Raw genomic sequence first — 13,331 nt, 5'->3', positions numbered from 1 at the left:
TTAAGTTGATCAATAAATGTACTTTTACAATGTTCAAAACCATACATAATTTCTGTCTGAAAATCAACTGTAACTGTAAGGCAGCTACATTTTTTCTACATTCATTTTATTTGTTTTATTCCTTGAAAAATCAACAAAAACACATGTCGTAAGTGATATTGACAACAATATTTATTGGAAGAGAAGATCATGCACACGCTCTGCTGCACTCTGCATATCTACTGATTGGACATTCTGCATCTTTCTTTTTTCTTCCTTTTTTTTCTTTTTTGTTGTTGTTGATTCCTACAGCTGATCATGTGGCAGTGTTGCCATTATGTGCACAAGTTCTGTTGCAAAACATTTAGTGAAATCAATGAAATCAAGCACTGCTGTCTCACCCTACATCCACAGTGGTCAGATGGAAATTTTCCGCCAAGTAGTTAGCAGCCAAGCACATCATGTAATGTGACTCAATACAAGGTAAGAGTCGCTCTCCTGGGGTCATTAATTCATGCATGTTTCCTTATTCTATCCTTTTTTGTCTCTCTCTCTGACTGCACGCAACCGTCTTATATGTCTTATTCATACCTTTCAAGGTTCGTCAGTTCATATTTTTTGGTATGTTAATCAACACACACACACACACACACACACACACACACACACACACACACACAGAGCGAGAGAGAGAGAGAGAATTCAGGCATGTAAGTGTAAGCGTTGTGTGTACCTTCAAGTATTCTTCGGAAGACAAGATATCAGCTTTGTTTGCCTTAACACCCTTAAGTGGAACTGTGATGAAAACTGATTTTTCTGTTTCCTCCCACACGTAATCTTTCACGATCAAAGGCATCTTCTGTCTCCCTTCCTCCAAACCAAGCAGGACACAACTTGTCGCCAAGAAACAGCCTCGGTGTCATGGACGCTGACATGATAGAATTTTCGACCAATGAAAACGTTTGTCATGCCGCTGTGTCAACGAGATGGTCGATATACCAGAACATATCAAAATCAAATTCGACTCAACAGAAAATTCCGAACTGAAATGCATTCGGATCGTTTCAGATATGAAGTAACACTGTTATGATATCAGTCAGAGTCATTTTAATCAGCATAAAATCAAGGTAAAAAAAAAAAAAAGTATCTGGAGAAAAACAACGAAGGTCTTGTCTTGTCTATAAGCCTGTGGTAATCCCAATACAGGTCATCATCATCATCATCATCATCTATCCCTTGACCCGTGGGTGGGTCGTTGGGGCACCATGGATGACTGCCTGGTCAGCTCGCGTCACCTGCCTCGGTCCTCAGCGGCCCTTTGAGGTCAACAATCCACAATGGGGCGGTGCGCTCTTGATGACTGATGTCTGTGTGTCACCGGGGAACCCGGGCCCCACACAGCATCAGTCAACCCCCCCCCCCCTCTCAAAAAAAGCCATCTAAAAACAAAACAAAACAAAAAACACATGTCCTGTAGCTATATAGAGCCTAAGGCTCACAGCCAGGCCTCAGTCCTGGTTTTGAATGACTGAGGGGAAATGGCTGAGATTATTTGGCCTAGAATCTGGTTCCACAGGCGGACGACTGAAGGGAAGGAGTGCCTGTGGGATTCAGTGCGGGATAAGGGTACCTGTGGTTTCTCTGGGTGGCCTCGGACAGTTCTAATTGTCCGCACTAAAGTACCTTCCCGGGGTGCCACTGTGAGAGGACAATAAATTGGCCTCTCATATGCAACAGGAATGTCTGTTATCGACTGTGCTGAACTGAGTGAAATGGCTAGGTTATTTCCCTTTGACCACTTGGTATAAATCTGAGCTATCGGGGACCCAAGTTGGATAATGTCTCAACTTGATCCACGGTTGAAACCGGTGGTCTGTTTGTGGTTCATCTTTTTGGAAAACTCAGTTATTTGGTGATCATCATGCGTGGCCAGCAAAAGACTGATTTTAACTTTGGTTCGTGCAGGCTAGGCAGGTGTCTCCAATGATTGTCCAGTCGACTCTTGAAGGCGTTGGTTGTTGGTGCTGTCACAACCTCCTCAGGGAGACCATTCCATGTCGCAACTATTCTGTGTACGAAGTAGTTCCCTCGGAGATCCAGTCGGTGCCTGTCTTTCTGTAGCTTGAGGGAGTGTCCACGGAGCGTTCTCCCGCTTGCCAGTGTCAGTTTTGGTCTTTTGACTGTGTCAGTAGTAGCCATGCAGGTATTTGTAGACCTCGATCATGTCCCCCCTGAGTCTGTGGTGTTCCAGTGTGAGCAGTTTTAGAGCTCTCAGCCTCTCTGGGTATGGCTTATCCTTCAGAGACCCCAGCAGTTTTGTGGCTCGCCGTTGCACATCTTCAATGTCGCTGCAGAGTGTTTTCTGACACGGTTGCCAGACGCTGTGTCCATACTCCAGAATAGGTCGCACAAGGCTCTTGAAAAGCTGGACGAATGTATCCTTCGTTAGGTAGTCAAAAGACCTCCTGATAAGCCCAACTATCCTGGTTGCCTTCCCAGTTGCATGTGCGACGTGATCGCTGAAGTTCAGTTTGTTGTCCACCCATACTCCAAGATCTTTTTCAGCCACCGTTTCTGCCAATGTAAGTTTCTTGGTTCTTCCATCCTTCGCTTTCACTGTCATTGAATATGTTGCTTCTGATTTTGTTGTTCCGAGCTTCATGACAGCGCACTTCTGAGGGTGGAACTTCAACTGCCACCGATCCGACCACATCTGGAGTTGGTCCAAGTCATCTTGCATGTCCTGGTGTCCTTGGGCGATATCGCTCCTCCCAAACAGCTTTGTGTCGTCTGCGAACATCTTCACTGCAGATTTTACAACTCTCGTTTATGAAGATGATGAATAGCAACGGGCCTAGGACACTGCCCTGGGGGATACCGCTAGTTACGTCTGCTTCTTGAGAGTGGATGCTGTTGATGACTACTTTCTGTCTCCTTTCATTCAAGAAATCCTGAATCCATCCGAGTACTTTCCCTCCCACTCCGTGTGCTTTGACCTTCTTGATGAGCCTGCAGTGTGGTACAGAGTCAAAAGCCTTCTGGTAGTCCATGTAGACAACGTCAACACTCCCCCCTTCGTCAGTGATGTTTGTCCATATGTCCATGACCTCCAGGAGTTGCGTGATGGTTGAGCGGCCCGGAACAAATCCATGTTGCTCCTCACTGACGAGGTTGTTTCTTTGTATGTGGTCCATGACTTTCTCTCCATCACCTTGCATGCAATGCAGGTTAGACTGACTGGCCTATAGTTTGACGGCGTCGTTTTGCTCCCCTTTTTGAAGATAGGCGTTACATATGCAGTCTTCCAGTCTTTAGGGATCTTCCCACTTTCCAAGCTCTTTCTGAAGAGGAGGGTGAAGGGCTTTGCCAGTTCGTCTGCAGCTTTCACTAGAATGCCGGGTTGTATTCCATCTGGGCCTGATCCTTGTCTGATTTGAGGTTTGCTAGTTGTTTCTTGACTTCTTCATCTGAGAGCTCAAAATCAGCCAAAACTTCACCATATTCATATGTTGGTGCCTCCGGGATGGGGCCTGCATCCTCTTGTGTGAATACGCTCTGGAAGAACTGGTTAAGTAGATCAGCCTTCTCTTGTCAGTCGTTGTTTTGGTCCCGTCAGGCTTCTTCAAATCAGCTACTCCTGTTTTCGTCTTTGTTTTTGATTTTACGTAGTTCCAGAATGCCTTGGGGTTTGTCTTGGCTCCACTTGCTACCTTGGCTTCTTGTGCTTGCTGTGCTCTTCTGCATGCAACTTTTGCCTGGTTCCTGGCTTTTATGTATGCCTTGTAGTTTTCCTCATTTCTGTTTGCTTGCCACTTCCTGAACAACCTGTGTTTCCTTCGAACTGTTTCCAGAGTATCCTTGTCCATCCATCCTTTTCCATTCTTGCCAGATGTTTGTGACATGGGTGTTGACTGATTTTTTTTCCCAGGTGTCGTTGGCTAATAGGTTTGCCAGTTCTTCCTCCCATACAACCTGCCCTAGTACTTCTTTGAGTTTCTCCACATCTGTTTTCTGGTAGTTAAACCTCTTTGTTTTTGATGGTTCTGCAACTGTGCAGTTGAGGTTGATCACTAGTGCAAAGTGGTCGCTATTTCCAATGCCTGCGATGGTTCTGGTTTCTTCCACCTCCCTGTTCGTGAAGATCAAGTCTACTACATTTGACTTCTCTCCCTCTCTATGTCTTGTTGGTTCCTTCTGATGTTGTATCAGGTAAGCGTCTCTTGTTGCCTTCAAGAACTTGGTTGCAGCATGGTTATATCCTTCACTTCTCTCCTCAAGTTAACTTGCAGAAAGTCGAAATCACCCATAATCAATGTGTGAGAGGCTTTCAGTTCTGATACTTCTTGTAACAATGCATTGAGTTTCTCCGTGTTCTCAGGTGTGCTGCTGGGACTCCTGTATATTAGGCCTACAAGTAGTTTGTTTCCATAGTCCTGCTGGCATTCCACGAAGATGTTTTCAGAAAAATATGTCTTCAGTCTGTCACAAAGTGATGGCTTTAGCTCACTTTTTATGTACAGTGCCATGTCTCTGTTGTTTTCGCTTAGGGTGTGGTACAGTTCAAATCCTGCCAGGGACAGCTCGCTCTCTTGAATACTGTACCTTGCGTTTTTGGGTTTCAGCTCAGTTATTCCGATGATATCTGGATGGTAGATGTCTATCAAAGCTTTCATCTCATTCCTTTTGTTCATATATTGGTCTGCGTTTGTATATATACATGTGCAGCTTGCCATCTTCTGTACAGAAAATTTTTGTCCTGAATTTGATGCACTGGTGACTCAAACACAGGAGTGCATTGCTGGCCTAAAGGACTGGATGACTCTCAACAAGCTGCAATTAAATGATGATAAGACTGAATTGATGATAACCTGTCCAAAGAAGTTTCGTCAACATCCTTCCTTTCCTGACTCTGTTCTGATCAATAGTACACCTGTTTCACTTTCTCCCTCTGTTCGCAGTCTTGGTGTAATCCTGGACCAGTCTCTTTCCTTCCAACAGCACATTTCAAATATCTGTAAAGTTGCCTATTTGGATCTGCGTAGAATCAGCTCTATCCGCCACTATCTCTCAACTGATGCAACCAAGACACTTGTATGCTCTCTGGTTCTCTCAAGATTGGATTACTGCAACTCTCTTTTGGCCGGCCTTCCCAAATACCGGTTAGACAGACTCCAACGAATTCAGAATAACGCTGCCAGACTCATTTGCAGAGCTTCTAAATTTGACCATGTTTCTCCTCTTCTTCAGTCTCTCCACTGGTTGCCTGTTTCTGATCGAATAGACTATAAGCTATCCACTCTGACCTTTTTTGCAGTCAACGGATCTGGCCCAAAGTATCTTTCTGAACTCATCCATATCTATACCCCGTCTCGCCAGCTCCGTTCTTCCTCTGATACTCGACTTCTCAGGATACCTCACGTCAGAAGTAAGACCTATGGACACAGATCGTTTTCTTTTCAATCGCCAAAGACGTGGAACAAGCTCCCTGATAACCTCCGTCATTCTGATTCCCTCGCATCTTTTAAATCTCGTCTCAAAACTCACTTTTTCCCTCAGCAATAAGTTCAATTGTGGCAGGTCCACAACTGCATGCATGTATATGAATGTGTATTGTGTGTGCGTGTGTTTATGTAAGTTTGTGCCTGCCTATGTGTGCGTATGTGTTAGGGTAGCTGTTAGATACACATGTATGTTAATATGTATGTATGCAGTGTGTGTGTGTGTGTGCGTGCGTGCGTGTGTGTGTGCGCGTGCGTGCGTGCGTGCGTGTGTGTGTGTGTGGTCACATTTTGGTGTGTGTATATAACATAGATATAATGTTTTATGTTATCAAAAGCGTTTTTGTAAAGCACCTAGAGCAGATTTCTGGATAGTGTGCTATATAAGTATCCATTATTATTATTATTATTATTATAAGAAGAAAAATTTCTTAGAGATTGATGATTTGGTTTAAAACTATTTACAGTGCAGGAGTCTTGCTGACTCAGTTGTCCATCCTTTGTTCCTGTCCCTCTGGGTACTTGCCGATGTTCACGACTCGGCCTCTCATTCTGACCCAGTGGGCGTACTCGTCCCTCGACTGCTGTGATTTTTCCCTCTTGTTCTTTAGTTCCTTGAACAACTCGTCTTCCTCCTTTCTTTCAAGAGGTGTCAGATCTTTACGAATGCTTACCCTTGTACATAGTCTGTTGTCATCTTCTCTCTTCTGTTTCCTTGCTTGGTGGAACGCCGATATCACATCGTCTCTCGCCGCTTCCGTTAGAAAGGTCATTCTGATCGTTCTTGGTTTGGGAGCATTTCCTTGGTCCTTTTTGATGTTACCGAGTCTCCTGACGGTCGGTTTTGTGCTCTGTCTTGATCTCCTCCAAAATCTGTTGTACGGTGGTGTTGTCCTTCTTCTGTCTCTCCTGAATCAGTTGTGCATTGTCCTCGGGCACTCTGAACATGACCAAGTTTGTCTTCCTCCTTACTCTGTCTTCGATTTCCTCCCTTTGGTCCTTGTTTTTGGCTTCAATAACCTTTATGACCTCTTCTGTGTTAGTTGTCCTCTGGTTTCCCTGGTCTTGGGCTTGCTCCAGTTTGATCTCCTTCACTGTTTGGATCATTTTCTCTGTGAAGTTCCCATCTTGTATATTTGCTACTTTCCTGTCCACCTCCAAAACTTGTGCATGTAACTTCTGTACGTCTTGCTCCAGTTTGGCCATGCCTCCCAGAAAATTTGCTGCAGCATTGTTACATTGTTTTGAGCAGTAATAGTGGATTAGTGCACATTTCCTGCTTGCAACCTTCTGAGGATTTGGCAGATGGCATCATCTATCATTTCGCATTTTGTGTGGTACCATATATCGCAAAGTTCACATTGAAGGGAGTTTTCATCCTCTTTGTAGAGGCTGTTACATGTTCCACAGTTTTCTTGCTTTTCTGATTCCATCACAGTCTCATCTGCCTTTGTCTTCCTCTTCGCGTCATTTTGTGTGTTATTTTCTTTTGGTTTTGCTCCACTTTCGTTTTTACCATTTTTTTGCAGACTTTTTGATTTCTGTAATCTCGGCTTTTGGACTGTCTACGTTTGTGTTTTCCTCAAGACTTTTTGATCTGCTGGGCCTTCTACTAGTGTTAGTACTCATCTTGACGTTTCAATCTTCAGCAATTTCAGCTCTATTAATTTTGCTTGTTTTGTTTCTTTTCTTTCATTTTTTTTTTTGTGTGTTTTCTTTTGCTACATTTTGGTATGAAACTGAATTGAAAAAAAATTGAATGGAGAACTGGACGTGAGCATGGTACGAGTCTACATGGGTGCATGACGCGACAACCGGCCATGGTCTTGTACATCATGGTGGCCTTGACTACAGTGCAGCGCAGTTAGAGTGGGTGGAGTTCCTGGTGATAAACTCGGTTGCACTGGTGGTGGGGCGGAAGTCATGCATAATTCGCCGAGCTGATCTGCGTTGTACCATCTCCAGGTTGGTTGTGAGATACTGTTGCGGGTGTCCCAGACTGGTGCAGCATATTCTAGGATGGGCCTCACAAGCCCCTTGTAGCATGTTGTCTGGTGGTGTAGGGGTATCCTCTTAGGTTCCTTTACATGAAGGCACTGATCTTGTCTGCCTTTGCTGTTGTGGCCTGGATGTGTGCTCCCCAGTGAAGGTGGCAACTCTACGCCCAGGTATTTGGCTTTCTCCACCTTCTGGGGTTCCTCATTATGCAGAAAGTAGGTGGTAGGGAAGGGGTTTTTCTTCCTTGTCACTGAGAGGATATGATATTTGCTGGCATTGAATGACATTTGCCAGGTCTTCCCCCAACGCTCATGTTCGTTCAGATCTTCTTGGAGGGCGTTGGTATCTGCTTGGGACCTGATCTGCTGGTATAGGATGGTGTCACCGGCCGCTGCAAACAGATGGATCGTGGATCTGATGTTTTTGTTGATGTCACTGATATAGATGACAGAGTCAGGCCAAGGACAGATCCCTGAGGAACCCCAGAGGTGACTTGGCTGATGGTGGAGATCTGTCCTTCAGCGTTCACTTGCTAGGTTCTGTTGGTGAGGAACTCTTCAATCCAGTGAAGTGTTTGTCCACAGATTCCATAGTGACAGAGTTTGAAAAGGAGGCGGCGGTGAGGCACTTTGTCAAAGGCCTTCGGGAAGTCCAGCAAGATCGTATCCGTTCGTCTTCCCTTGTCAAACGCTGCTGCCAGGTCATCCACTGTGAGGATCAGTTGTGATTCGCAGGATCTTCTTTTGCAAAATCCATGCCGGGCATCAACAGTGATCTTGTGCTTGTCATGGTGTGATGTGATGGCACTTCGAATGATGTGTTCCATCAGTTTTCCACAGACGGATGTCAGGGAGATGGGACGGTAGTTTGCTGGGGAGCTCCAATCTCCTTTCTTGTATGCTGGATGGACTGTAGCATGTCGCCAGACTTAAGGTATTTTTCCAGTGGCAAGGGATAGACTGAAGAGGTGGGCAAGTGCAGGGGCCAGTTCCTGAGCTACTGTAACCAGGAGGCGACAGGGAATATTGTCTGGACCAGCTGCCTTTCGGGGGTTTAGTTACCTCAGTAACTTCAGCACGCCCTCTTCAGAGATGATGATGTTAGGAATGTCTGGGTAGGGGCTCTCACATAGTTCCGGGATCTCTCTCAGGTCCTCATCAGTGAAGACGGAGCAGAACTGCTCGTTTAGAATGTCGGCCTTCCCTGAGGGATTGCTGTATGTTACGCCCGCTTTCTTCAGTGGAGCCACTCCAGTTGTGTTGCATCTCTTACTCTTCACATACTGCCACAAACGTCTTGCGTCGCCTTCTTCTGTGATCAAGGCAGAGATGTATGTAGAGTGTGCTGTGCGGCAGGCCTTCCTTGTCTCATGCTGCAGGTGTTCAAATCTCTGCCAGTCACTGTCTTTTTGGGTGGTCTTCGCCTTCTTCCATGCTTGATTTTTCCTTCTTGAAAGTCTCATGATGGTGTTGTTGAACCAGGGTTGGTGCACTTTGGTGGAGCAGGTCTTCTTTGGGACGTAGTCGTTTAGGGTCTTGGTGAGGGCAGATTTTGTCCCACATTTCCTGGACTGAAGTTTTCTCTGGGCCAGTGCAGAGCAGCTGCTCAGTGAGGGCGGTGATACCTTGCTTCATTTTCTGCTTGTCTGCCATGGCCCAGACGTGGACAGTGCGAGTAATAGGCTTTGTCCTGGTTGGATGGTGCTGTCACAGAGGATGTCATGGTCACTGAGTCCTGGTAAGGTGGTGCATCGTGACACAAGGCTCAGTCTGTTAGTGATGAACAGATCAAGGATGTTCTCTCCTCTGCTCGGGCTATGGTTTACTTGCAGTAGGCCAGTGTCCTGAAGCTTGCTAATGTACGCCTGGTTCATGGTCTTGGGGTATTGGTGGCTCAGTATAATGTTGCTGGTCTTCCAGTCAATATCCGGCAGGTTAAAGTCCCCTCCGAGCCAGACAACATTGTGCTTGCTCAGTGACCCTGGTCATGGCAGTGGTGTACTCTTCAAAAGTGGCTGAAGGGGTTCGATTGCCCACAAATAAATAAACAAGAAAACAAAGTTTATAAATCGGAAGTAACAAAAGTAAGTAAATGATAAATGATCAAATAAATAAATAAATAAACATACAGGGGCATCACAATAATATTCATCCAGCTTCTCTGTATGTCATACATATGGGTGACAGTGTTTGGTTAAGTTAGCAAAGCGTGCGCGCGCGCACACACACACACACACAATTGAAGATGTCTCTAGAAGAGGTGATCAAGTCTCTGCTCTTGGACCTTCCTCCCACTGACGTTGCACCTCCTCCTCCTGCTGCTGCCGGACCCAGGCTGCCCACCTTCAGACTGCCCACCTTCAGACTGAAGGGCCGACACTTCCCCGCTGAGCTGCCGCCTACTAGTCTACAGAGAAGACAGCAAAAATTAAAACCCAGAAAGAACTGTCACGTCTGTTACCAAAAAATGAAGAAGCGTGGTGCCACAGCCAAAGACTTGAAAAACAAACGCCCCATGACCAACTTTTATTGCCTATTGTGCGATGTGGCATTGTGCATTTCCACATGTTTCAGGGACTACCATACGAAAAAGGACTACACGGAAAACTAACTCCACCCTCTCTCCCTCTCTTACAAACACACACACACATAATTCTGTTTATGATTCTGACTTTGTGGGCTATTTTCGGACTGACAGAAACTGAACAGAACAGCAAAACAAACTTTGTCAGTTTGTGAATCTTCAGTGAGGAGACAATTCTGCGCCAAAAGTGACAGTGTGTGCTTCCCATCATCTTCTTTTGTTTTGTGCTTGTGTGTGAAGCTGAATTTTACATTATTTTTCAATATTACCTCTCTGGATGCTTGAGGTGAGTGAAACATTTTATTATTACATTATTACCTGATGTTTTGACACATTCTTCGGTACGTTTTGTGTAGATTATAAGTTTTCCTTTTTTTCCACGTTGGGTGTCTTTGTTTCCTTGCATGGCTAATACAAAAGAGGAAGAAAACAGTAACAGAAACACAACAGTGTGATAGATGAAAGATTCTTTTATCGAGTGATACCAAACACTTATGCTGAATCTGTAATGAAAGGTAACAAATTTCCTCTTGAAAAATACTAAAAGTAGCCCGTTTCCAAGCTACACGCGGCCACTGAACACCTCGTGTGAGGCGAAAATCCACCCAGCTGAGGTACGCGGTAATAGGGTTAATTAACCATCGCGGATGATGGATTTCAAAAGGTGGGGGGAGATGTAGCCAAGCGCTTAGCTTCAGATAGCGCTCTTAGGCTTCAGATACTGCTTCACGCACAAGCTGTATATCAGATGCTGTTTTCGCAACTAACTTGCCGGTCTTCAATGACCCGCGCAGAATGTGTGACGCCATTTCCGGTTTGATGTAAAGCTCATTTTAAACCTATTCCCTAATCATCTATTAAATCAAGTCGCTGTATCGCTTACTGTAAATTGTAATATTATATTTGTTCTGCTTACACACACACTTAAATCAGTTAGAAGCATACTTGATTTTAGTTTAACCGTTCGTCAGTGTAAAGATTTCAACTGACACAAAGCTTATTTCATTTTGTCCTCATCCCGACAACCCAATCCTCGACCAGTTTGCTGTACGTCATTGGCTGAGCGGAAACTTTTGTTTGTGAATGTGTTGCAGCGTATTTAATTAATATCTCTTTTGCTGGATCAGTAAACTAGAAGTATAAATATACTGGCAGAATCATCGCAATTCCATCTTTAAATTTATTCCATTTATGTTTGCTTACGTTAAACTGATTTAACGCAGCTTGTAATTTTCCGTGATGAGCTTGCTAAAACTGACCCTTTTCAGGTGACTTAAATTAATATTATAAATTCATCTTAAACAATCAGCACTTCATTTTGTACTCATTAGAAATTAGGTGTTGAGCTCCTTCTTTTGCGACCTATCCGACGTAAATTGGTTCAGGAATCATTTAGAAATCTATTACTCAACACTGCCTTTCACAGACACAATGCTAATCAAATCTAGGGGGATATGAGCCGATTCGCTTCACGGGCCACACTAGTATCAGTGCAGTTCGCTTAACTTGCATAAGTAGACGGAGTGGGTGATCACTGGTCACTTTTCTACCCGGCCAGTCACTGGCTAGAGCCTGCTCTCTCTCTCTCTCTCTCTTGCTGTGTTGCAAGCAGTGTGTGTGTGTGTGTGTGTGTGTGTGTGCGCGCGCGTTGTCCCAGAGGCCAAGATCTCGCTACGTATCACTTACACTGTTTTCGGCTATTCTCTTTGTTTTCCTCTTCTTCTCATCTTTGTTTTCTCTATTCTCTTTATCTTTTCTCTTATCTTCTCATAAATATTGTAAATAAAACAATAGAAAACCCTTTTGTGACTAGCCTCTACATGTTCCTGGCCTGCACGGGGATTCTTTTCTACTAAATCGTTCAGTAAATCATTCATTTAGTTCTTTTGTACCATCCCCTTTTATAATAAACCACTCGGCTCATAACACGACTACATATATATATATATATATTTATATATATGTGTGTATATATATATGTGTGTGTGTGTATGTGTGTGTGTGCATGTGTGTGCACCATATATTATGTGTTATTATGTGTTCAAGAGAAGGACTAAGAACTATATTGTGTGTTCCAGTAAAGGGTTGAAGATTTTTTTTTTTCACTAACAAAATGTGTACTGTTATTGAATGCACAATTTGCTGATTTTGTATTTGGTGCGTTGTTTTGGAAGGCGAAATGTGAAAGACCAGCCTCTTTATTTTGATATATTACCACCTTATGTTTCGTAACATATGTGTAATTTAATGTATAATGCCCTTATTATGTTCATGTATTCTGTTCATTAAAAAAAAAAAAAAAAAAGAACTATATAGTGTGGATGTGTTCAGTTTCAAGCGGAAGGTAGATGATGAAACTGATCCTTTTGCAGCAATGGTGCCCGATAGAATTGTCCAGATGACTGGCAAGGAATGTTGTCACTGACCTCGTGACTCCTGTCTTCGATCAGGGAGAAATGTCACATGCGACAACTTTTTCACTGGCAAAGAGTTATATAAGTAATTCGGAGCAAGAGCCCCCCCCCCCCCCCCTAACCCCCCCCCCCCCCTCCGCCCCCCCCCCCCTCCCCCCCCCACACACACACTACAACATATCCCAAGCAATCGAAAATTGAAACAATTTTTCCTAAGAGGTGATCAACTAAAAAAAGGGCAAAACACCCTCACGCGAGGGGCAAAGAGCCTAGCGTAGATGTTTTGCCCCCACATTTCGGGCGTTTTGCCCCTCAATCTATTAACAAACTTCATACCTAAAAAGGTATAAATCGCTTTGCATTTACATGATTTACAGTGTAACTGGGCAACTTCAGTAAACTGGCAATGATTACAGCTTTATTCATTACTCTCTCTCTCTCTCTCATTCACTGTCACACACCCTTCTCTCTTTCAGCCGCTTATCACTCCACTTCCAGTAACTACATAAGCACACTCTCTCTTGTAGTCTTGGCAATTCTTTTTTATCACGTCAAAAGCAAATTCTACAATGAAAATAATGAACAAAACTGGTTGCAAACCTCCTCGTCCCTCTCTGTCTGTCTATATTATGTCTCTCTCTGTTCAAGTTTGAGAATGCAGGTTTGCAAACCAATCAGTGTTACTAAAATTGCAGTAGGGCAGACAAGCTGGACAAATCTATGGGCGCATTCTTCATGCGTCCATTGGAAGCACATGAGTTGCTGTACCCACACATCTCGATGACTGGTGATACTGTATGGCTGACGACATATTAAATAGGACCAATCATCTTCTTCCTCATTCAACTCTTCCAGTATT

At 44.1% G+C, this 13,331-nt stretch overlaps 1 protein-coding gene across 2 annotated transcripts in view; it reads right to left on the bottom strand.

Annotated features, from left to right (window-relative positions):
* Nucleotides 1-1,332, bottom strand: part of LOC143282032 (dynein axonemal assembly factor 4-like) — a 73,408-nt gene extending 72,076 nt beyond the window's left edge. The window contains exon 1 of one of the 2 annotated variants that reach the window (XM_076587457.1): nucleotides 713-1,332. In XM_076587457.1, coding sequence (XP_076443572.1) covers nucleotides 713-835 — 123 coding nt within the window. In that variant the 5' untranslated portion in view covers nucleotides 836-1,332. The remainder of the gene's footprint in view (nucleotides 1-712) is intronic. The other variant, XM_076587456.1, reaches the window with a different exon arrangement.
* Between the last annotated feature and the right edge of the window lie 11,999 nt (nucleotides 1,333-13,331).

Source organism: Babylonia areolata, chromosome 5, assembly GCF_041734735.1.
Source record: "Babylonia areolata isolate BAREFJ2019XMU chromosome 5, ASM4173473v1, whole genome shotgun sequence".
NCBI lineage: Eukaryota > Metazoa > Mollusca > Gastropoda > Neogastropoda > Buccinidae > Babylonia > Babylonia areolata.
The sequence above is the reverse complement of the archived record's forward strand: the minus strand, read 5'-3'. Positions and strand labels throughout refer to the sequence as shown.